The sequence below is a fragment of the Pteronotus mesoamericanus genome, unplaced genomic scaffold (assembly GCF_021234165.1).
Source record: "Pteronotus mesoamericanus isolate MK-2021 breed Mesoamerican mustached bat unplaced genomic scaffold, CSHL_Meso_final scaffold_167, whole genome shotgun sequence".
Classification (NCBI taxonomy): Eukaryota; Metazoa; Chordata; class Mammalia; order Chiroptera; family Mormoopidae; genus Pteronotus; species Pteronotus mesoamericanus.
Genome location: NW_026555308.1, coordinates 15,774,596 through 15,800,543, shown reverse-complemented (window position 1 = coordinate 15,800,543; position 25,948 = coordinate 15,774,596). Strand labels below are relative to the sequence as shown.

General features: G+C 38.6%; 1 protein-coding gene and 1 pseudogene across 3 annotated transcripts in view; both read right to left on the bottom strand.

Annotated features, from left to right (window-relative positions):
• Window positions 1-6,227: 6,227 nt before the first annotated feature.
• On the bottom strand, window positions 6,228-13,955 carry LOC129083322 (60S acidic ribosomal protein P0-like; annotated as a pseudogene).
• A 3,263-nt stretch (window positions 13,956-17,218) lies between these two features.
• Window positions 17,219-25,948, bottom strand: part of RABGEF1 (RAB guanine nucleotide exchange factor 1) — a 64,639-nt gene continuing 55,909 nt past the window's right edge. For all 3 annotated transcript variants that reach the window (XM_054589679.1, XM_054589677.1, XM_054589678.1), the window contains exons 8-9: window positions 23,554-23,810; window positions 17,219-19,494 (exon numbers count right to left, since the gene is read on the bottom strand). In XM_054589679.1, the coding sequence (XP_054445654.1) occupies window positions 19,096-19,494; window positions 23,554-23,810 (656 nt within the window). In that variant the 3' untranslated portion in view covers window positions 17,219-19,095. The remainder of the gene's footprint in view (window positions 19,495-23,553; window positions 23,811-25,948) is intronic.

Sequence of the window (25,948 nt, the reverse complement as noted above, 5' to 3'; positions counted from 1 at the left end):
GCCCCAGGGGCGGGCTGACTCATTAGACCTGATGCGCAGGCTGCATTCTTGCTCACCTCCACCCAGAATTGAACAGCAACCTGTGTATGTGCCCTGACCAGGAATTGAATCCACAACCCTTCCATCTATGGGATGATGCTCCAACCAATTGAGCCACACCTGCCAGGGCTATTTTAGATTTTTATTAAAGTATAGTTGGCATACAATATTATATTAGCTTCAGGTGTACAACATAGTGATTCGACGTATATATATTACAATGTGATCACCACAGTAACTCTAGTAACCACCTATCACCATGCAAAGTTATCACATGATTATTGACTATATCCCCCTTCTTTTTTCCCCATTCTTCTACCTTTCTCCCCTTTGGTGGCCATCATTTTGGGTTTTGTTTCTATTTTGTTTTGGTTTGGTTTGGTTTGTTCATTTGTTTTATTTTTTTAATTCCACACATAACTGAAATTATACAGTATTTGTCTTTGTCTGACTTATTTCACTTAACACAGTGCCCTCTAGGTCCATCCATGTTGTCACAAATGCCAAGGTTTTGTTCCTTTTTATTGCTGAGTATAATATTCCATACTTAAAATAATTTTTCCAATAGTCTAATCATAAAACAACCATAATATTACATGAAATTTAAAAAATTAGAAAATATTAAAAAGGATAATTAAAACCACCAGCAATCTTCAAACCCAATGGTAACTTTTGATAAGCTTTTGCTGCATTTCTTTACTTTTTTTTCTAGCTTTGCATGGGATTTTATAACAAATTTGGAACTGTGCTTAACATTAAATTAGGGTAGTTTTTTTGCATAACTATCCTTTAATTTAAACATTCCCCTCTACAAACATTTACACTGAAAATATTCAACTTCAGCAGTCAATATTTTTACATAATTTTTTATTGCATTTACTATTATTTTCTTACCATTACTTTCAAGAAATGAGATCACCATACCATGAAGTAAAAGAAGATTTTGAAGGCTCTTGACACCCATTACTAGTTTGCTTTCTGAACATGTTATAATTTGTGCTTCCATCAATGAGACACGTTTCTTTGTACATTCATAGTCATAAACTGCTATCATAAATTTTCATCTTTGCCAATTAACAAAAAATTCTATTTTGTTATTGCATCATTTTATATTTATTTGATGACTAATGAAGTTAAATATTTATCCTCTGTTGTTGACCACTTGTAAGTTAAGTGGTAAATTGTATGTTTATGACCTGTAATTGAAATGTTCTCCTATTTATTTGAAAAAGTACTTTAATTTTTTTGTATTTTATTAGTAATTTGTCTTCTTTCTTTTCAAATTTATTTTGATATTTGTGACATATAACATCGTGTAAGTTAAGGTGTATGACATGATGACTTGATACACTTATAGTTTGCAAAATTATTACCACAATAATGTTAGTTAACACATCTATAACCTCATATAAGTACCTTTATTTTTCTGTGGTGAGAACATTTAAGATCTACTCTCTTAGCAATTTTTAAGTATATAATGCAGTATTATTAACTGTAGTTACCATACTATACAATAAATCTTCGGAATTTATTCATCTTATAACTGGAAGTTTGTACCTTTTGCCCAACATCCCCCCATTTCTCAGACTCAGACAACCACCATTTTACTGTTTCTATGAGTTTGGTGTTTTTAGCTTCCATGTAAAAGTTAGAAAATACAGTATTTGTTTATCTCTGTCTGACTTATCTCACTTAGCATAATGCCTTTAAAGTCCATCCAATTTTGTGAGAAACGGCAACATTTTCTTATTCTCGTGGATAAATAATATTTCATTTTACATATATTATATAAATATTTATATAGTATATGTTTATTATTTATAAAACATTTTACATATTTAATCCTCCATCGGTAGACATGCAGGTTGTTTTCAAGTTTTGGCTATTGTGAATAATGCTGCAATGAACACGAGGATGCAGATATCTCCTCAAGATACTGATTTCATTTCTTTTGGGTAATATCCAAAAGTGAGATTGCTGGATCATCATATGGTAGTTCTAATTTTTAATTTTTGAGGAACCTCCATACTATTCCACCTTGGCTGCACCTATTTACATGTCACCAAGAGTGTACAAGGATTCCCTTTCTCCACACCTTTGCCAACATTTATTATTTGTTTTTTTTAATATAGCCATTCTGGTAGGTGTGAGGTGATAGCTCACTGAGATTTTGATTTGTATTTACCTTGTGATCAGTGATGTCAAGCATCTTTCCATATACCTGTTGGCCATCTGTATGACTTCTTTGCAAAAATGTCTATTCAGATCCTTTCCCCATTTCTTTTCCAGATTTAGTGTACTTCTATTGAGCTATGAGCCCTTTCTATATTTTGGATTTTAATCCCTTATCAGATATATGGTTTGCAAATATTTCTCCTCATTCTGTAAGTTGCCTTTTCATTTTGTTGATGGTTTCCTTTGCTCTCCAGAAGATTTTTGATTTGCTGTAGTCCCACTTATTTTTGCTTTTTCTGCCTTTTCTTTTGTTGTCAAATCCGTGGAGTGGAGGTCCCTGAGTGGGGGAGACGGGAGATTGAGAAAGACACGACACAACACAAAGACACAACACAAGACAGTTTAAGGAAAAGCAGGGGCCAAGTGGGGCATTGCCCTCTGATGGAGAGACAATGACCCTGAACTTGGTCTCCGCATTTATTTTATGAGGGTTGGTTGGATGAAGCTCAAGGATATTTTGCAGCTGCGGGCAAAGATTGTTCATTTCCCAGGCTACCTAAATGATAAAACTTTCTTCGGCCAAGGCTGCAGTCGCATTCAGCTGAAGCTTGCAGTTAACGATTTCCTTCCCTACCCCCGCGGGTTCTGACTGCGCGGGTTCTGACTGCGCGGGTTCTGACTGCGGTCAGCTGCGGGCTTGCTCTGCCTTGCAGATGCAGGCGGTCAAGCGTGGCCTTGCCAAGCACTTAACCCGGGCTTTTACGCCAGCCGTCGCTGTCCCCCACAGCCAAGCCAATTTCAAGGAGGCATGTTTTCTTCTAGGAGTTCTATGGTTTCAGGTTTGATGTTTCCTTATTGATTTTGTTTAGATGATCTCTTCATTATTGAAACCGTGATATTAAAGTCCCCTACTATTCATTATTGTCAATTTCTATCCCTTCAGATCTTATAGTATTTGCTTAATGTATTTAGGCTTTTAATGTTTGGTGCATACATATTTACAATTGTTACAGTATGTTCCTTTGGTGAATTGACCCATTTATCATTATATAATTATCTTCTTTGTCTCTTGTTACAGTTTTTGACTTAAAGTTTATTTTGTCTGATATAAGTATAGCTATTCCAGCTCTCTTTTGGTTTTCATTTGCATGACATATTTTTCCATCCTTTTTAAGGGGCCTATTTGTGTCCTTGAAGACACACATAGAATTTACCATTCTTGTCTTATAACATAACTGTCCATTTATCCATCCCTTTTTCATGTATATTAATCATAGTTTTTGATGGATTTCGAAGTTAACTAAGTAAACTCAGTGCACTTTACCCTAATGACTTCAGCATGTAAATTTTAGGTAAAGTTGAATGTTTGTTTTACAAGTTTTCTTTTTTCTTTCAAGGTAGAAGTCACATACAATGTTCTAGAGTTCTGTAAAAATAGAAGCATGGGATTTGCACTCTTCTTGTCTGGTTCTTTCACTTAGCATAATTATTTTGAGCTTCATCTGTGTTGTGAGTTTCAATAGCTCATCTACTTTTTACTGTGAAGTATCATTTTATTTTATGAATATAGTATAAGTATTCATTTATCTGTTGATGGACATTTGTGTTATTTCCAATTTTTTGGCTATTACAAATAAAATTTCTATCAACCTTTATGTACAAGACTTTGTGTGGACATGTATTTCCTCCTCTCTTGGCTAAATACCTAAAATCAAAACAGATGAATCATATGGTAGGTGTATGTTTAACTCCTTAAGAAAATGTCAAATTGTTTCTACCCACAGCTTATGAGAGGTCCTGTTGTTCCATATCTTTGCCAATGCTTGGGGTGACCAATCTTTAAATTTTAGTTATTCCGGTAGGTATAGAGTGGCATTTCACTGTGGTTTTAATTGCAATAAACCATCTTTTCATGTGCTTATTGGCCATCAATATATCTTCTTTGGTGCAGTGTGTATTCAAATCTTTTGCCAAATTTTAATTAGGTTGTTTGGTTTTTATTGCAGAGTTTTGAGAGTTCTTCATCCTAAAGCAGAAATATGCTTTGTAAAGATTTTCTACCAGTTCGTAGCTCATCTTTTCTTTCTTTTAAGAGTGCCTGTTTAAAGAGCGTATTTTTTTTTTATTTTGACGAAGTCCAATTTATACATTTGTTCTTTTACAAATTGTCTTTTGGATATTGAATCTGAGAAATCTTTCCATAATACAAAGTCACAAAGATTCCTCCTGTTTTCTTCTAGAAGTTTTATAGTTTTTGTTGTTTTAAAAATTGATACTACATTTATTGGGATAACATTTTTAATAACATTATATAAATTTCAAAGGTACAGCTTTATAATACAGTATCTCTATACTCTCTTGTGTGCTCACTACCTGGTCTAATCTCCTTCCATCATGTGTATTTAACCCACTTCATTCTCCATCAACTCTCTTTCCCTCTGGTAAACAGCATACTGTTGTCTGTGTATAGGAGTATGTTCTCTTTATTAGTTTTTTGCTTTCTCTTTTATAGTCCACATATGAGTGAAATCATATGGTTCTTGTCATTTTCCATCTAACTTATTTTGCTTAGCATGATGCTCTCAAGATCCATCCATGTTATAAAAAATGTCAGTATTTCATTCTTTCTTATGGCTGAGCAGTATTCCATTGTGTACATGTACCACATCTTCTTTAGTCAATCATCCATCAGGAGATACTTCGGTGTTTTAATGTCTTAGCTACCGTGAATAATGCGGCAATGAACATATGGGTACATAAATCTGAACAAATAAGCGTTTTCAAATTTTTCATGTAGATGCCCAGAAGAGGGATTGCTGGGTTATATGGTAGCTCTAGTCTTAATATTTTGAGGACCCTCCATACCGCTTTTCATGGTGGCTACACCAATTTACATGTCCACCAGTAGTGTATGGGGGTTACCTTTTCTCTACATCCTCTCACACACTTGCTATTTCTTGTCTGATTAATAATAGCCATTCTAACAGGTGTTAGATTTTCATTTTCCCTATAAATAGTGATGTTGGGCATCTTTTCATATATCTGATGAGCATCTGTGCGTCTTCTTTGGGAAAGTGTCTATTCAGATTGTTTTATTGAGATTTTTATCAGATTTTTGTTTTGTTTTGTTGTTGTTGTTGAGTTGTATGAGTTCTTTATTTATTTTGGATATTAGCCCCTTATTGGCATGATTTGCAAATATCCTCTCCCAGCTGGTTGGTTGTCTTTTTGTTTTGTTGTGTTTTGTTGTTGTTGTTGTTTTACAAAAGCTTTTTAGTTTGATGTAGTCCCATTTATTTTTTTCCTGTACTTCTTTTGTTTTGGAGGTTAAGTTCACAAAATCCTCTGAGACCAAGGTCCATAAATTTAGTGCCCATGTTTTTTTCTATGTATTTTATTATTTCAGGTATTGCATTCAAGTCTTTAATTCATTTTGAGTTCATTTTTTCGTATGGCGTCAGATACCAATCTAGTTTCATTCTTTTGTATGTGGCTTTCCAGTTTTCCCAACACCATTTATTGAGGAGACTTTCTTTTTCCATGGTATGTTTTTGGCTCCTTTGGCACAAATTATCTGCCCATATATGTGTGGGTTTATTTCTGGGCACTCAGTTATGCTTCATTGGTTTATGTGTCTGTTTTTCTGCCAATAATTTTTTGGTTTTTGTAGCTGTGTAATGCAGGTTGAAATCAGGGAGGGGATACCTCTGGTCTTTCTTTTTTCTCAGGAATGTGTTAGGTGTTTAGGGTCTTTTGTGGCTGCCATACAAATGTGATGATATTTTGTTCTATATCTTTGAAAAATGCCATTGGAATTTTAATGTGGATTGCATTAAATCTGCAGATTGCCTTAGGTAATATGGCCATTTAAACCATGTTAATGCTTCCAATTCATGAACGTGAAATATCTTCACATTTCTTTCTTTTTTCTTTTTTACTTTTAAGAGAAGTAAGCCTTTATTTCCTTTTTTCACAAATAAAGCTGGCTGAGCTGGCTGCTTTTTGGTGATTAGTTAGAGACCAAATCCTGTATCCTGGTCTGACTCCTCCCACTCTTCCTCTGCTTCGTCCTTGGCTGGGGCTGAGGCGGCAGCAGCAGGAGCAGCAGTGGTGGCAGCGGCCACGGGGGCAACAGCCACAAAAACGAGTGGATCAGCCACGAAGGCCTTGACCTTTTCAGCAACGGGGAAGGTGTAATCAGTCTGCACAGACAAAGCCAGGGCTCTCTGGTCCCCATAATGATAGCACGGGGCACTGATGCGACAGTGGGGAAACCAATCTGCAGGCATACGCTGGCAACCTTGCAGACACCCTCCGGGAAGCAGGAATGCAGTTTCCTCCGTGAGGTCAAGAGCTTCTGGGTTGTAGATGCGCCATTGCCAAATGCCTGCTGGAGGATCGGCCCAAAGGAGAAGGGGGAGACGTTCAGCAGTGTGAAATCGCTGGCTCTCACTTTGTCTCCAGCCTTAATCAGAGGCACCTCATCAGGATTTCAACGGTGCCCCTGGAGACTGATGACGCCTAAAGCCGGGAAGAAGGAGGTCTTCTCCGGCCCCAGACCGGTGATCTGGGCTGGCACAGTGACTTCACGTCGGGCAATGGCAGCACCACGCGCAGCAGCCGGCACCTTATTGGCCAGCAGCATGACCCTGATCTCCGTGACGTCCTCCTTGGTGAACACAAAACGCACATTTCCCCGGATATGAGACAACAGTTTCTCCAAGAGCTGCGTTGTTTCCCAGATGACCTCAAATGGCCTTGGACATCATGGTGTTCTTGCCCATCAGCACCACAGCCTTCCCGCGGAGGGACCCGCAGATCTGCTGCATGTTCTTGGAGTCCACGTGGCTCCCACAGTGAAGCATTTTGGATAATCATCCAGAAGTTGGGTGACTTTAAGGAAGTAGTTGGACTTCCAGGTTGCCCTGTATCTTCACATTTTTTTGTGTGTTCTTTCAACATTGCCTTCTAGATTTTTAATGTGCAAGTCCTTTACATTCTTTCATTTATTCCTAGCTATTTTATCCTTTTTATTACAAGGATAAATGGGATTGTTTTCATTTTCCTTTCTGATATTTGTTGTTAGTATATAGAAACACAATGGATTTTGTATATTGATTTTGTATCCTGCAACCTTATTTGTTGAAGTCTTTAGGATTTCCTATGTAGAGAATAATGTCATCTGCAAATAGTGACAGTTTATCTTCTTTATTCCCAGTTTGGATGCCATTTATTCCTTTTTCTTGCCTGATTGTTCTGTCTAGGACTTTTGGTACTATGTTCAAAAATAGTGGTGAGAGTGGGCATTCTTGTCTTGTTCCTGTTCTCAGAGGAAAAGCTTTTAGTTTTTCACCATTGATTATGATGTTAGCTGAGGGATTGTCATATATGGCTTTTGTTGTGTTGAGATACTTTTCTTCTATACACCTTTTATTGAGTATTTTGATCATAAATGGATACTGTATCTTGTCAAGTGATTTTTCTGCATCTATTGATATAATATTTTACTTTGTTAATGTGGTATATCACATTAGTTGATTTGCATATGCTAAAAAATATGGTGATATACTAATGGGGTTTCCTTTGTAGGTCACATTTTTTTTTTTTCAGGCCACCTTGAGAACTCTTTCTTTGTAATTAACTTTTGACAGTTTTAATATTATGTATCTTGGGGAATGTCTTTTTCATTGAGGTAATTTGGTATTCTGTTAGCTTCTTGAATTTTAGGGTCCAGCTCTTTCCATAGGTTTGGGAAGTTCTCATTGGTTATTTGTTTGAATAGGCTCTGTGTCCCCTTCTCCCTTTTGTATTCTTCTGGTATAGTCATTATTCCTATGTTGCTTTTTCTAATAGAGTCAGATTGTTCTTGAAGAGCTCTTTCACTTTTTTAAACTCTCAGTTTTCTTCTCTTCTTCCATCTGAGATTTCTATATTAGAGCTCACTAATTCTCTCTTCCACCTGGTCTTCTCTGTTTCCCATGCTCTCTAATTCATTCTTCATCTCATTTATTGAGCTCTGCAGCACCAGAATTTCTGGGGTTTTGGTTTTTTTTAATAGTTTCAATCTCTTTGGTAAAGCACTCCTTTTGTTCATTCTTTCTATTCCATAACTCATTGATCTGCCTTTCTGAGTTTTCTTGTATCTTGTCTTTGTATCTTCCATGTCTTTGAATTTGGTTCAAGACTGAAGACTTTTAACTTTCTTTCTGAGCAACATTATTACCTTGGTCATTCATTGCACTTGGATTGTTTCTCTGCCTGGGTTCTTAACAATTCAGCAGGTTAATAACATAGATCTTCCTTTTGTTTTCCAGTAGATGGTGCTATAGCTCAAGTATTTGGGGTTTTGTGGGGGTTTTTTTGGGGGGGGGTTGTTTTTTTAAGTCTACAGCCTCTTGTTAGGGGCTCTAGTGCATGTCAAGTCCAACCACCACTTGTGCCCGACTTGGGGCTGCCTGGTAAGAGCTACAAAGTGATCTGCAATTTGTTGTCACTTAAGCTAGGCTTGAAGTTACTCAGGATAAGGTGTGCTGTGAACCCAAGCTGGCTGTCAGTAGTGCCAAGCCTGGGATGTATTGGTGGGCACCACAATGTAAACTAAGTTTGCCCGTATGGGGCCTATGGATGCTTGTTGAAGCTACATTCCAAGCCAAGACTTGGCATCACTTATGCCAGGTGTGGGGCCACCTGATGGCACATACAGTACAAGTTGATTACCGATCTCCACCTGAGGCCACTTAGTAAGGATTACAGGGCCTGCTGAGTCGAGCGGCTGCTTGTTTGGGGTTTGCAGACCTTTGAAAGTTTTCCATGCCTAGCATGAATCTAGGCACTCATTTGTTTGGAGGACCCACTGATGGAGACTCAGGCTTGGGGGTCCAGTTGGGTGGTGCAGGGTCCCAGGGAATCACAAGGGTAGTGCAAACTGTGTTAGCCATGTTAATGGACAGCTTAGACTTGGAGCCTGCCTGTGTCTGACTGGCTGGGTGGCGGGGGACACTCATCAAAGGGACAATGGTGCCTGCCAGCACTTCTGTCCCAGATAGTGTTGCTTATACCTCTGCCCCTCCAGCACGCACTCTGAAGCTAGTCAGCTCACCTCCCCATATGCCCCTGGTGCTTTTCAAGCTGATGTCCATTTGCTGGAAGCTCAGACTGCGTGAGTTTATGAGCAAGGGAGTTTGTATATGGCCCCTTTAAGACCTGTAGCACCTCAGTCCTTAGCAGCCCTCTGTCTCACTCAGCCACAATTCCTGCTGGTTTTTACAGCCAGCTGTTGTGGGGACTCTTCTTCCAGCACTGCTGTGGCAGGCTGGGAAGCTGGGTTTGGGCTGGGAATCCCTGCTCCTCAGGAGGGAAATCCACAGCAGCTATATCCCTCCTGATTCTTTACCGTGGGTGTGAGACCAGCCTGTTCTGGGTCTCTACCCTCTTATCAGTCATGACATGGCTTCTTTATATCCTTAGTAACAGGACTTCTGTTCAGCTAGCCTTCAGGTTGTTCTCAATGATGATGGTTCTATAATTTCATTGTAATTTCAATGTAGCTGTGAAAGGAAACAAGCTCAGCATTTACGTACTCCACCATCTTAATCAGAAGTACATCATGCATTATTATATTTATACCTTAATACAGCAATTTTCAACTGGTGTGCCGTGGACACTGGTGTGATGCAAGAATTTTTAAAACATGCAATACCTGACTATTTAGTCCAGGGCACTGACCTCTTTTCCTTTAGACTGTCAAATTTAAAAAAATGTCAATAGTCAACACAGTAGCTGTCCAGTGTGAATAAAAATTATACTTTTGGTTGGATTAGCAAAAAAAAAAAATGTTTTTGGTGTGCTGCAGAATTTTAATGTTTATGTGTGCCATGAGATGAAAAGGGTTGAAAATTGCTGTATTATTGATTCTTGAGCATTTGTAAATAATATTATATTTTACATTTGGACTCCACCTGTTTACTGATGGATATATACAATATATTTTTTGTACTACATAACTATTTTTATTTAAGCAAAAGGCGGCCAAATAATTATCATCCTTCACTGCAAAATGCTTATTTACTTTCCATTTATATTTGTACTCTTTGACAATAAATTTCTTTTCTGCAAATGTTTATTCCTATAAACATCTTAACAAAATCACCAGGGGAGCTTTTAAGAAAACAAAAGAAAAGCTGCTAAAATCATGTACAGTGCATTGTACTTAAAGCACATCTACTTTGGGTAATAGTATTCTCAGGTAAAGACAGGCTTTAAAGTAAATGCCACAATTTAGCTTTGGAGGATTTGTCTGAAAATTTTACGTTTAACAATGGGCTATTCTGATATTTTAATGTCTTATTGAAATATAACTCATCATAAAATTCATCCTTTTATGGGGGGTAGGCAGAGACAAATGTATTTGAAAAAATAAATTAAAATAAAATTTAAAAAAATTCATCCTTTTAAAGTGTACAATTTAGTGTTTTGAGTATATTCATGACATTGTAAAACCATTATCACTATTTAATTCCAGAACATTTTCATCACCCCTAAAAGAAGCCCTGCGCTCATTAGCAGTTGCTTCCTTTCTCTCCCCGACCCAGCCCCTGGCACGCTAATCTCCTTTCTGTCCCTATGGGCTTGCTTATTCTGTACGTTGTATATAAATGGAAACATACATTGTGTGGTATTTTGTGTTTGGCTTTTTTCTTTATCACTTAGCATAACGTTATTCTTGTTATGGAACATATCAGAATTTCCTCCTTTTTATTCCTGATTAATATTCCCCTTTAAAAAAATTATTCATTCATCACTTGATGGCTTTTGGGCTTTTTCCACATGATTTGATTTTAAAAAGCCGACTCTTTACTTTGAGATAAATGCCAGTTCACATGCAGAAGAAAGAAAGTAGAATCCCATGTACTTTTCAACCACTTTTCCCCAATGGTAACATCTTGCGTAACTATGGTGTATAACAGCACAACCAGGAAATTTACACTAAGTGATACACAGATTTTATACAGATTTTATGAGCTTTGCATAGTATCTTTCATGGTTTAGTTCAATGCAATTTTATCACACGTGTAAACTTGTACACTCACCATGATAGTCAAGAAACAGAACAATTTCACACAGAAAAGATCCATTGTGCTGCCTTCTTGTAGCACTCAACTCCCTCCTCATCACATTCTGAACCCCTGTAAACCACCAATTTGTTCTCCATCTCCACAATTGTTTTATATATACAATACATACACAGATATATGAAATCATACAGTATGTAACCTTTTGGGATTGAATTTTGTGTTCAGTATATATCCATCCCGAGGTATATCCAAGCTATTGTATCAATAGTTTATCCCTTATTATTGAGTACTATTCATTATATAAATATACTACAGATTGTTTAACATTCACCTATTGAAGAGCATTTGGATAGTTTCCAGTGTGTGTGAGGCTAGGTGCTATAAGCATTTGTACATGTTTTTGTGTAAAACCTAAGTTTTCATTTCTCTGTGATACATGAGATAAATGCCCAACAATGCAATTGGTGGTCTTTGTGTGATAATTAGATGTTTAGGTTTATAAGATGTAGCCAAACTATATCCAGAGTAAATATACTGTATTAGATTTCCATCAGGATTATATGAGTGAGCCACATTCTCCACATCTTTGGCAGCATTTCCTTCTGACCTCCATGGTTTCTAATGAGAAATCCAGTGTCATTCAAATCATTGTTCTACGGCAGGCAATGCTGACTACTTTCAAGACTTTTTGAGACATTTGTGGCATGTTTTTGAACAGTTTCATTGAGTTGTTTTGGGTTCATGCAGCTTCTTGAATTTATGTTTATGCTATTGGCCAAATTTGGTAAACTTTCAGCCACAATTTAAATATGTTTTAGTCATAATTTTTCTTCTTTTCTCTTTCTGGAACGCCAATGTCAAGAATGCTAGACCTTTCATTATTGACGTCCCAGAGCTCCTAAGGCTACATTCATTTTTTTCAGCCAATTTTTCTCCCTGTTGATGAGATTAATTTCTATTGATATGACCTATTGATTAATTTCTATTTTTCACAGATTTATTCTTCTGTCATCTCCAGTGGAGTCCAACAGTGGTGTCTTTTTTAAATTTCTGTTATTGTAATTTCAGTTTTAATATTTCCATTTTTAAAAAATATGATTATTTTGCTGGGACTTTCTAATTTTTCATCTTTCAAGCATGTTCATCTTTCTCATTGATGCATTTTTATGATAGTATCTTTAAAATTCTTCTCAAGTAATTCCAGCATATGTGTCTTTGTGAATAGAAGTGGTGAAAGCTGGCAGCCTTGTCTTCTTCGTGGTCTTAGAGGAAAAGCTTTGTCTCACCATTGAGTATAGTGTTAGCTTTGTTATTTTTGTTTTTTTGTTTTTAATACACAGTATACCTTTTACTATGTTGTGGTACTTCCTGCTATTCCAAGTTTATTGAGTGTTTTGTTGGGGTTTTTTTTGTCATGGATGGTATTCAGTTTTGTTATTTAATAAAATTTTCTGCATCAGTTGAGGTGATCGTTTTCCCTTCATTCTGTTAATGTGATATATTGCAATGGATTATCTACTGTTGAGCTATCCTTACATTCCAGGGATAAATCCCACTTGGCCATGGAATATAATCCTTTTAAAGTGTGGTTGAATTAGCTTTGCTAATATTTTGTTGAGAATTTTTGCATCTATAGTCAATCAGGGAACTTGGTCTTTAGTTTCCTTTTCTTGTAGTGTTCTTATCTGGGTTTGGTATCAGGGCAATGCTGGCCTCATAAAAAATGAGTTAGGAAGTGTTTTCTTCTCAGTTTTTTAGAACAGTTTGAGGACTGATGTTAATTCTTTTTTTGAAAAGATTTTATTTATTTATTTATAGAGAGGGGAAGGAAGGAAGAAAGAGAGGGAGAGACACATCAGTATGTGGTTGCCTCTCCTGTGCCCCGCACTGGGGACCTGGCCTGCAACCCAGGCACATGCCCTGATTGGAATCGAACAGGCGACCTTTTGCTTTGCAATCTGATGCTCAGTCTACTGAGACACACCAGCCAGGGCTGATGTTAATTCTTTAAATGATAGAATTCACCAATGAAGTCATCTGGCCCTGGGCTAAAACAACGTTTTAAAAATTATTTTTTTCTACATTTACTAGCATTTTTTTTTCTGTGATTAAGGCTTTTCCCTACATCATTTAGGTGCCAATTCCAGTTCTTCCCAAACGGGTTGAAATAATGGTAAACTCCAATATGGGAGGGGTGTTTTATTTTTAAAAAACAATACTCAATGTTTTTCACAACTAAATGCCAGGGTTTTTGTTCTTGTTGTTCAAAAAGGCCCAAGCTGATTCCTGAGATATTCTCATTAAAGTATTTTCCTACTTCTGGACCATAAAAGATGTTTCTCAGTCCTTGTTTTTTTCCCCATCCCCAGCCCTACATTCAGCCTTTTCTCCAAAAAGCATGCTGGATCAGGTGCAGGCACGAGATGTGTCCCTCTCCCCCAGTGACCAAGGTGCAGCTCTCCCACCAGCTCCCCACCAGATATGCCATCATGTTCTGCCCTAAGACACCTCAGGCATGCATGCCCAGCCCCAACTGTACCTGAGTGTCCAGGCCCTGGCTGGGCTGAACACAGGGTGGGCAGGGAGACCAGGAACCCATCCTGTGGGATGATAGGAGGTAGGACTGTGTGTGAGCTGAGGCTCCAAGCCCCCGACTGCATGCTCCATTGTCCCATCAAACTTCACTTAAAAACACAAATTCGAAGATAAAATTAAAAATTTCAAGATAGCAAAGACAAAATATTAAAGCTCAAGCAGAGGGACCTTCTGAGCCCAGAACCGTATGGAACCACAGAGACCCTGTATATTTCTATTCTTTTCATACTCAATTTTGTAATTTCTTTTTTTAAAGAATATTTTATTGATTATGCTATTAGTTGTCCTGATATTTCCCCCTTGCCCTCATTCACCCAGCGCAATCCCCCCACCATTGTTCATGTCTGTGGATCATGCATATAAGTTCTTTAGCTACTCTATTTTCTATACTATACTTCACAGCCCCGTTGCTATTCTGCAACTACCTATTTGTAATTCTTAATCCCCTTACCTCTCACCCATTCCCCATTTCCCCTCTCCCATCTGGCAACATTCTGGTAACTAACTTCTCTTGCTTTTAAGAGTCTCTCTTTGTCTTTAACCCCTTTAACCTTTGGCCTTTTAATAATGATGTGTCTTGGAGTGGGCCTCTTTGCATCCATCATAATTGGGGCTCTGTGCTTCCTGGACTTGCATGTCTATTTCCTTCACCGAATTAGGGAAATTTTCATTCACTATTTTTTTCAGATAATTTCCAATTTCTTGCTCTTTCTCTTCTTCTCTTCACCCCATATGAGGAGAATGTTGGATCTCTTCAAGTTGTCCCAGAGGTTGTTTATACTAGCCTCATTTTTCTTTATTCTTTTTTCTTGTTGTTCTGAATGTTTTTGCTTTATTTTGTTTGCTTCCTCACGTTCCAAATCATTGATTTGATTCGCGGCTTCATCCATTCTACTGATGTTTCCCTATAAATTGTTCATTTCAATTAGCGTATCCTTCATTTCTCACTGAGTCTTTTTTATGCTGCTGAGGTATTCACTAAGTTCCTTGAGCATTCTTATATCGATTGTTTTGAACTCTGCATCTGATAGATTGCTCATCTCTATTTCATTTAGCTCTTTTTCTGGAGTTTTGATCTGTTCTTTCATTTGGGTCATGTTTGTCTCCTCATTTTGGCAGCCTCCCTGTGTTTGTTTCCATGCATTAGGTAGAGCTGCTATGACTCCCTGTCTTGCTATGTGGCCTAATGTAGTAGGTGTCCTGTAGGGTCCAGTGCCACAGCCTCCTGTATCACCCAAGCTGTGTATTCGAGGTGTGCCCCCGTGTGGTCGGAGTACAGCCTTCTCTTGTAGTTGAGACTTAATTGCTTTTGGCAGATCAGTGGGAGGGACAGTCACCCTGTTGCAAAAGTTGCAAAGACTGGCTGTGACCATTGACCACCAATCTCTGCCCTTTGTGGAGGACCAGCTCTTCAGGGGCAGGGTGGCGGTGCTCTGATGTGGTCTGTAGCTGGGTGCATTGACCCTGTGGTTTCCCTGGGTGGAGGAGGCCAAGGTCAGCCCCACCTTCGCATTGCCTGGGGCCACCCTGCAGGAGCCATCTGAAATGGCTGCTACTTGTTCTGGGTTTGGACATTCCCAGGTGAAGCCAAGATGTAAATCTAACATGGCTGCAGCTAGTGCTCACTGAAGCCAGCTACTGCTTGTTTGATGGGATTTAGAAGCCAATATGAGCCATTCTTATGGAAAAGCAGGTTGGGTGGGCCTGTAAATTGGGTGGGGAAGTCTCTGTGGATGTCCAAGGTGGGTCACAGTGTTAGCTAGGTTGATGGAGTCTCCGATATGGCACCAGCCTACCAGCTTTGTAGGGGGGAGGGCTCAGCAAAGGGACAATGGCCTCTATTTGCCCGCATGCCAGACACTGCAGTCTCTTCCTGTGCACCACTGGTGCCCTTCAAGCTGCCACCCCAGTGCTGGAACTCAGAGGGAGTGAGTCTGAGTAGGTGAATCTGTGTGTGTTTCCCAAGAGGAACTACTTAGGGCTCCAGCAGCCTCCTCCAACTCAATCCCTGCTGGTTTTTGCAGCCAGTTGTGGGGACTTACCTTCCTGGCACTGGAATCCTGGGCTGGGCAGCTTGGTGTGTTTATCTGGGACTCCTTGCTCCTGAGATATTCCTCCCAAATTTTTATCCAAGTGGGTGTGGGGCCAGCCTGTTCCATGTACTTGCCCCTCCTACCAGTCTGGATGGATGTGGTTTCTTCAATTCTGTAGTTGTCAGACTTCCATTCAACTCAATTTCAGATGTTCCCGAGTGATGGCTGTTCTGTATTTTAGTTGCAATTTTGAGGTGGTTGTGGAAAGACGTGAGCCATGTCTGCTTCAGTCACCATCTTGACTTGAAACCTCTGTAATTTCTTTTTACATAAATCTGAAAAGCTCTTGTTACTTCTTGGTGGTTTTCATTTGTTTCTACTGTGAATAACTTTTCACATTATTATTTGCTAACTAGCTAGTAATGGCTATTTTAACATTTCAAATCTCACTACTTTAGTGAAATTTAGTAACAATTTCAATATCAATTCTCTTAGGTATTCTATATAGAAAAATCACCAACAAATAATAGCTATCACTTGAGCACTTAGCACTGCTAGGCAGTGTTCTACATCATTTAATCCCCACAACCACACCCTGAAGCATGTACTATTCTTATCCCCATTACACAGATGAGGTAGGTGGAACATGAGACCTGCCCAAGGCCAAAGAGGTAATAAGGTAAGTGGCAAAGTGAAAATTCAAAACCAAATTCAAGCCTTCTAGCTCAAGTTCATGTTCTCAACCACAAGGCTATAACAGCTATTAGATTAGCCCCTTTCCTTCTCTACTTTTGTTTCTTCCTGAAGACTAAGTACCTTGGATAAAACTTTCAGAGCAGTGTAACTGTAGTGATAGCAAACATCCTTCTCTTGCTATTTTTTTAAAAACTGGATGTCTCTAATTTTTCAAAGTATCACAGTGGTATCTATGGCTTAAAAGGGAAACCTTTTACCATGAAAACATTATAATGTATATTTTCCTAAGACAACCAAAGTTTGGAAGAGGAATGGATCATGAAACGTTATTGAGAAAGACTTCTGTTCCAAAGGTTTATTCTAATCATATTTATAGTATGTAAAATATCAATACTTTCTGGTTTCTGGCCATAGTATTGATGCTGATTTGAGAGAAATCCAAGCATAGTATAGAAACTCTGGACATAGTATTGATGCTGACATAAGAGAAATCCAAGCCTCTACCTAGGCAAGAGTCCATATCTGAAGAATTCAATCAATATCAGATATATGCAAAAAAGTCAATTCAACAAATTGCTTTAAAGATATGTAATAAGTCAAGACAGCTTTAGTGGGAGGCAGATATGCACATTTTATTTAACAAACAATGTACAATGACTAAAAGAACTATATATTCCCAGGAGAATTAAGAATGTGCATATCTGGATTAGCACCTAGAAAGTACATAGAAAAGAATAAAGAAAAAAGGGGAAAGCTCTCTAAGAAAATCATCTGGGCTCATGTTTCTAAGAGCAGATTTTAAGAACAAATTCTCATTGGTATGTGATAGTAACTCATCCCATTCCATATGAACTTGGTGATCAGCTGACTCAGTGAACTGCTTCATGTCTCCAGTGCTTTATGACAACAAATGAGTTAACTTCATGGATTTTATGTGTACATTTAAGGATAAAAAGCTTTATACTTACCCTAGATTTATTCCAAAACTGCTGCACTACAAATCTGCAGTTCACTATTAGCAAGACATGTTGGGAAAGCAAAGGAAACTTTCTTTACTGCTTGTGTGATGTGACCTTGTTCAAGAATGGTGCCCTGAGAATGACAGTTTCACACGTACACTGATGATCCGTAGAAATCACTGATGGGAAGGAGAATCATAAATAGCATATTTAGGTTATGAGAGGCTGCATTAGAAGTTGTTCCACACTGATGGTGATTGTAAAGGCTCACTGAAAGAGATATCGATTAACATTATACAGTGCATTCAATGCAGTATTCTTTGGTTACATCATATAAACCGCCAGGAGAACTCTAGCTTACAAAAGAGACCAGTGGTTCTTAACTCAGACCCCTGCTCACCCTCGAGTAACATTCGGCAACGTCTGAGGATGATCTCTCACAACCTGTGAAAAATCACAGGTGGTGCTACTAGCATCTAACGTGTATGGAGGCTAGGGATGTTGCTAAATATCCTACAATTCACAGGGTAGCCCCCCACAACAAAAACCCTTCAGGCCCCAAATGTCAATGGTACTGAGCTTGAGGAAGCCTAAAAGAGGTTTCTATGACATGTGTCTGGCTTGTCCATAAAGCCAAAAGTGCTCTATGGAAGCAAAAGGTGCCACCGGCACTTCAGCTCTCACTAGCAGGGTCCCATTTATCCCTCTGCCCACTGACCCCAGGCAAGCTCATACATATTTGCTGAATGGATAGAGGAAAGAAGTACGAGAAGCATGGTTCAAAGCCTTCAATTCACTACACTGAATAGCGACTTTATATGACTTAAAATTATCCTGAACCTCAATAGTGTCATAATCTCTAACGCTGTCAAAGTTAGGGTTACCATACTGTTAAAGATGGAGTCAGCACTTCAAGGGGAGTACATTTAAATGTGTCTACATTCACTTTAGTGGGGCAAACCAAGTACAATGGCAAACATTCAATCTACTATTTTAAACTTAAAAAGTGAACACATGAAATGCCATGCACAGCACACACCATTCCTTTTTTTTACATATTTACAATTTTATATACTTATCAATATATCTTCTATCTTTACAATTATAAAATTATTTCAAATTATAGAATAGCGGTACCCTTGAATTCCCTTAAACATACATTTTTGTAGCATTCATTTGTTTTACCCTTAAAGAAGCAATTATTTACCCAAACCTAACCCACACTGACTACCACAAGGAAGCACATAGGAAAACCATGGGAAAAAAATAGATTTAGACAAACTTTTCACACAAGCCTTAAATGAATCTGTATCAGTAACTCAAATAAATAGTACTTTATTATTTACTAAGCTTCCCCTGCCAGGAAAACAAACAAAACAAAAACAATCCCTAGAAACTGTACCTTTAAAAATCCTCTGACATTTATAAACAATTAAGTTATATTCTATATCTCAATCAGTGGACTGTAGTAAGGGCTAGCTACAATTTAGGTTCAAATAAATACTATATCCATATGCATTTTTATCATCCTGCATAAACTTGAGGTTGCAACGGTGGAGGAAGTTTATCATTTTCAACATTTTCAGAGTCAATAGCTGCTAAAGACTGATTTGGGGGCTTAATTTCCAGGGGACATTTCTCAACAATGTCTTGAACCTTTTTTGCAATTCCATCCGTCCAATCTATTAGGTCTTTTTCAAGTTTCTTGGCTTCATTCATAATCCGTTCCTGTCGTTCATTCAGTTGAGATAGGAGATCCAAGTTCTTATACATTTGCTTAACACCTAAACAAGCATCAGGAGACCAATTCTCAGATTCTTGCTTTCTGGGAGATGTCTGGCCAGACATGTATCTATCAAAATCTTCCTGACTTAAATTCAAGGACTGAGCGTCTAATTTCTCAATGAAAGCCACAGCACAGCACTACAAAAAGAAAAGAATATTATTTATTATAGTCATATAAGGAAAGCCACAAATATTCAAACAGATTTTTAAAAATCCTCTTACTACAGAGAATTTAAAACTGAAGCAAAAGTAGATAGAACAGTCTAATGAACCTCCATGGACTTCAGCTTCATAATCTACCAATCACGTTTCCTTTATGTTCTCATGTGAAACCATACATTTCTTCCTTTAAAAAAAAATCTAATTGCCAACTCCCATTGAGCCCAACTGTCAGAAATTCAGTTTTCTACTTAAGCTGTTCAAAGGTGCTAAGGTCTTGAACAGAGTGAAATATTTGAGGAGGCACCTTCAATGTTTGTTCCTCACTGGCTACCACAGAGCTTTCAGCAGACAAAAACTGAACAATTCTTTGATGTCAGAGGCTCTTCGCTTCCCTGGAATCATGTTGTGGCCGGGAGCGCCAGGGCCAAGTATCCGGGGGTCACACACTATAAAACTATTCCCTTTTCTAAAAAAATTATTTATTTAATAATTTTTTATTATAGATTACAGTAACATACATTATTATACTGGCAGAAGTAATGCCTGCTTGAGTGTGGCTGGTAGGGTGATACTATGGGTCTAAGAATTTACAGTTTCAATTTGAACATTTCACCTAAAATGTCATATGGTGTGCTTGACTGTGATATTGTTATGTTACAGAATTACATGCTTATGATTTTGAAATAAAAGATTTTGTAATAAAAATGGGGGTTATTTATGCAGGACCCTGTATTAGTTTCAGGTGTAGACCCCGAGTGATTAGACTTAGTAAGTGATCACCCTGATAAATCTCACACCTATCTGACACCATATATACTTATTAGGCTATTGTTGACTGTATTTCCTATGCTGTACTTCACATACCCGGGACTATTCTATAATTACCAATATCTACTTAATCCCTTCAACCATTTCACCCATCCCCCCAACTGCCTCCCATTTGACAACCATCAAAATGTTCACTGTATCTATAATTCTGGTTCTGTTCTGTTGGTTCCTTTATGTTGTTTTTTTAGATTCAATCGTTGATAAATATGTATTTATGGTTATTTTATTGTTCATATTTTTTATCTTTCTTCTTCTTACAGAAGACCCTTTAATAACATTTTACATAATACTGGGTATAAGGATACTCAATGAACTTAGTGAGGAATTCAACAGCACAAAAAAGTACCAGTCAGAAGTGAAGGATACACTAATTGAAACAAAGATAATTTATAGGTAATCAACAGTAGAGTAGATGGAGCCAAGAATCAAATCAGCAATTTGGAATATAAGGAAGCAAAAAACACCCAATCAGAACAGCGATTAAAAAAAAAGAATCCAAACCGTTCCCTTTCGAGGTCCTGCCAGCCCACAGTGCCCACTGTGGCACACAGATCACCAGTCCTCAGAGGGATATTGTAAATCACATGGTTAAAAAAACATATTTTGAAACAAGACAACCTGAGTTGTCACCTGTCATTTGACAACCAGGAGTTGTGGGATGCTAGGAGAATCACCTAAGCTCTGTGAGATTTCCACATGCGTACAATGGGGGAAATTCCACCCAGATTTATTCTGAGAATTAAACGCAACACATGTAACATGCTTAGTTATTAAGCAATGAATAAATGGCAACAATTATTGGTGTAGAGATACTAGGACAAGCACTCAGTGAAACAGACGTCTGTAAGTTATACTGATTAAATCTTTCTATAAGGAGCACATGCCATTTTCACATTTAAAATAAGCTATTTTCACAAGAAAAATGCGCCCTATAAACAGGGAAACAGGCAGCTGAGAAACTCATTCACAGGATCCTACATTATTAGTCACAAAAAAGCAAATCACCTCTTCAGGAAATATTCAGCAACGCTATTACAAATGATTCATCTGATGAGAACGTGCCCATCTAACCCTTCCAAATGGGTTCAAACTGTGTGAGGACTCACTGAAGCCCATTACCAGGCAAGAGGAGGAAATTAAGACGACCCTAACATTCCTAGTTTAGGTGAATGAATATAGAATATTGCCACTAATGGAAAGAGTGGACAGTTGACCTTTCAACAATGCAGGGTTAGGGGCACCAAGTACCATAAAGTCAAAAATCCACGTGTAACTTTTGAGTCCCCCCAAAATTAACTACTAATAGGCTGCTATTGACTAGATTCCTTACCCATAATAGTCAATTAACACATACTTTGTATGTCATATGTAGCATATACTGTATTCTTACAATAAAGTAGAGAAAAAATTTATTAAGAAAATCGTAAGGAAGAGAAAATTCAGTTACAGTATTTTGCAAAAATCTGCATATAAGTGGACCTGTGCAGTATAAACCCATGTTGTTCAAGGATCAACTATATATAGAAAAGAAAAAAAAAATCTGATGGGGAAGGAGTTTCAATTTTGAACAAATCAAATTTGAGGCAGAGCAAACAGCTCAAAGTGAAGCTCAGTGCAAGGTCAAAACAGGTGACACAAACCTATAGGTCATCGCTGCACAGGTGACCAGCAGAACTGTGACCAGAGGAGAGAGCCTAGGGAGAGAGATGCACAGAGAACAGACCCCCCAGGGAACGACACAACTCAAGAAGTGGACGCAAAGCGTACAAAGAGATGAGAAGGGGTGGAATTGTGGAAGGCAAGGGAACTAAGTTCCAGAACAAAGGAGCCATCGAGAGTGTTAACGTATGATGAAGAGTGAGAGTTCCCCGTGGGGTCTGGCCACTGGCAGATTTCTTCCTTTGGCCAGAGCAGCTTCATTGGAGAAATGGGAATAGAAGCTGGCTGAGTCAGGCAAGAGCAGGATGAAGAAAGAAGGTGCAAACATAGTAAAGGCTGTGGGTCAAGGTGCTGGGAAGCTGGAGTGTCAGCGAACCAGCAACCTCCAGTTTCAACAATGAGGGCTACCCTCAAACATCTCTGGGTCTTGCTTCATTTCCTCCTACTACGATGTCTCTCCTCCCTACTTTTCAGGATTTCCAGATTGTTTAATCCTCTCTAGGTAACTCTAGATAAAAGAGTCGCAAAGTCTCTTTTCCAGTAATCAAGTGCATGTTTCACTTAGGTTAAGAAATACCAGTGCTCTAAACAATACAGCAAGCATCCATTTGGAAAAAGCATTCCCAAGCCCCTCCACCTGCACACCGCACTCCCCAGGCGCCGGCATGGGAACACCAGGGCTGAGGGAGGTGAGTAACAAGAGCAGGCCAGGTTTTGAGGGACACGAAGCTTATGCTTTTGGAAACCCACTTAAAAGGGAAAAAGAGGACAGACAAAATTAGGTACAAAAGTGAATATATATTTAGGATGTAAAAATAAATCACAACAAATTTCTGGAGGTTTGGAGACTTGAGTACCTGCCTTTTTAGACAACATACCAGAAACAATTCCTTATGTCCCCCCACTTCCTCTCCCTATACCCTGCACTACTTCCAGCACAGGGAACAAAGCATACAAGGTGTCTGAGGCTCAAATTTGCAGGCTTGACAGTAAATCTAGGCTAAGCAAATAAGCAGAAGTTTAGCTGTCAGCAAAAAGAAGTATTCAGCCTTATAACTTAGGTATATATACTTTAATATTGTCTTGCCTGGAATCAATTAACACTGTAGCAAAACAACAGCTGAAAATCATTTCACATGCTCTAAACTGGCCTTTCCTTAAAATATCTCAGTATTCAGTTCTCAGAGGTAACTTGTAGAAATAACTGTTAAATCTTTTCATGAAAGGAATCAAAGTGTAGGATCTGACTTATTCATGGTTGAAACCACCCACCTACGTAAATGGCTCTGTACCCAGGGCCCTGTGGAGCAATGGCCAACAGCAGCAGACTCCTCGACGTAGCTACCGTGTTTCCCATAGGAGTACCACAGTCTCTGGTCAAGTGTTGGAAGGTGGGGTGTTTGCATGGCCTGGTCACATGTGCTCTGTGATACCAAACGAGCACCTGCAGTTATGCTGACTCTCAACCCAGAAGCATTACCCTGTCATATCCCTAAAATCACTACCTTCATGGTTCTTCTCCCTAACACCAAAAAATCAAATACTTACCAGATTGGTGAAATAGTAGCCATCCTCTCCAGTCATCAGTCGGCTTGGGTTGCAGAAGCGGGTGATATACTGAATATTAGATTGAAGGCGTGGGGGGTTACCCTTCAAGACAATGTAGATGAGAGTAGGTAAGAAGTCATCGGCTGAAGCCGGCTCATTCTTGGTGATCTTGATGGCATTGAAGATGTGCTTGCTGCACCTGGTGATGCAGGCCAGCTTATCTCTAGGCACACGCTTCGAATCCATTTCGATAATATCTATGAAACAGAAAAGACACTGCTTCCAATGAGAAAATAATTACATAAAAGGCATTCAAACAACCACTTTTTCCTTTTAAGTTGCAGAGGTAATCTCGCTAAGCCCCTCTCCACCAGCTAACTTAGTGTATAAAAACTTGGATCACAAAAACAGTACATACCAGCTCATAGAACACGTGACCATGAGTCCAACTACTTATAAGTTCCAAAGAGAAGAGTCTTAAGTCTTCTTTACTGCTTCTTAATACACTGTAAAACTCAGTTTAGAAATCCTCAATTTGCATACTGCTTTTTAGCAATGTGGCTACTATACAAAGCATCTTTGTACTGGATAGGAAAATACAGCTGCTGAAACCCATCCCACGTCTGTGGCCAATCCTCACAGCACGCAAATCTCCACTAGCAGAGGGGATAAAGCGAGGATATAAATTTAGTCTCATAAACATTTTATTTATCAGAAAAAAAATTTCACTGCTCTTTACTGCCACTAAGTCCAACTGCTACATGCACACACCCATTGTCACAAGGACTAGGAGGTGGTGAGGAAAAGTTGGGTATAAACTCAGTGCTAGGACAATGCAAGCAAGGGGACGGAATGTGCCTTTGGAGGCACATATATGCTTGCCATCTGGAATGCTGTCAAGGAAAATAGCTGAGGCAACTCAATCTAACAGCAATTCTTGCCACAAGCAGGAATAAAAGACTCAGATTTAGGGAACTGGGTGATACGGGCCAGCTCCTATCCCTGAGGTAAGCTACCCAAGGACCCTTACGGGACCACCCGCCACGCTTGGGGGATGGAAACACTGGGCAAGGTAGAGGACTTAACTCATTAACGCTTTTATTCCCTCTACTTACACACCTATTTTGTGAATTATATACTCTTCACTTATTTTATTATTAGTCCCTTTAATTTTGATTTCTGGACTGTAATTACTGTTACTATGTCTCAGTCTATTTTCTTTTTTCTATTTAAACAGAACTTATTACAAAAAAGATATTGGAGAAAATTTTTTTTACTATTTTTTCTCACTTTCATTTACCTTTTTTAGTCCTTTATTGTTTTTTCTATTTAAAACATTTAACCATTTTCTTGTTCATCTTTACTGTTTATGTTTTAAAGTAAATTAAAAATGAATTATTTTTTAATCTGGAGGCATGTGTAGCTGCCACTGCCAAGGGGCAGGGCTAGGAGAACAAACAGGAAGAGACCAGAAGGGGAAAAACCCCCAAATCTAAGGAATTTCCCTGAGACTCTTCATCCTGCAGCAACCCCTCCACCCACTTCCTAATACCCTTCAGCCTGAAAGAAGTTTTCCTGTTGGAACTCTTTTGGACCCACACCCCCCAACATGCAGACCCATGTTTTGCACTGCCCGAAAGTCTAACCTAGGAGATACAGGAGGAAGAACAAACAAAACAGGAAACTCACCATTGTATTAGTTGTTCTAGTAACGACTTCCCTCCCCAATCTGCCTGCTAATATGGTATTTACTTTTCAGAGTTCTCAGACAATTTTTTTGTCTTCTGGCCAAGGCCTTTACTTCTAATGAGTAGGAATGATCAGGTTGAGAGTGGCTACACTATCTTAGCAGATATCCAGACTTATTTTTTTTTCAAGATTTTATTTATTTATTTTAGAGAAGGGAAGGGAGAGAAACATTGATGTGTGGTTGCATCTCACACGCCCCCTGCTGGGGACCTGCCCTGCAACACAGGCATGGGCCCTACACTGGGAATCAGCGGACCTTTGGTTCACAGGTCAGCGCTCAATCCACTGAGCCACACCAGCTAGGACTCCAGACATTTTTAATGGAGTTTTGAAACAAACAGTCTGTACTTCTAGGTTATGTTTTTTCAGCCTGGGCACTATTGACATTTGGGGCTGAAAAATTCTGTGTTGTGGGTGCTGTTCTGCACGTTGTAGGATGTTTAGTAGTAACCCTGGCCTCCATTCTCTAGATGCCAGATGTCAACTAAAATGGGAACTGCCTCAAGCAGCGGTGTTCATAAACAAAACTGATAGTGATGATTAGCAGCGCATGGCATAACTTGGAGAAATTTAACTGGTATCTTCATATTTCATACTGCTACTTTTATTTTAAAAGATGATTATTATGGACTCTCCTCTCTAAATC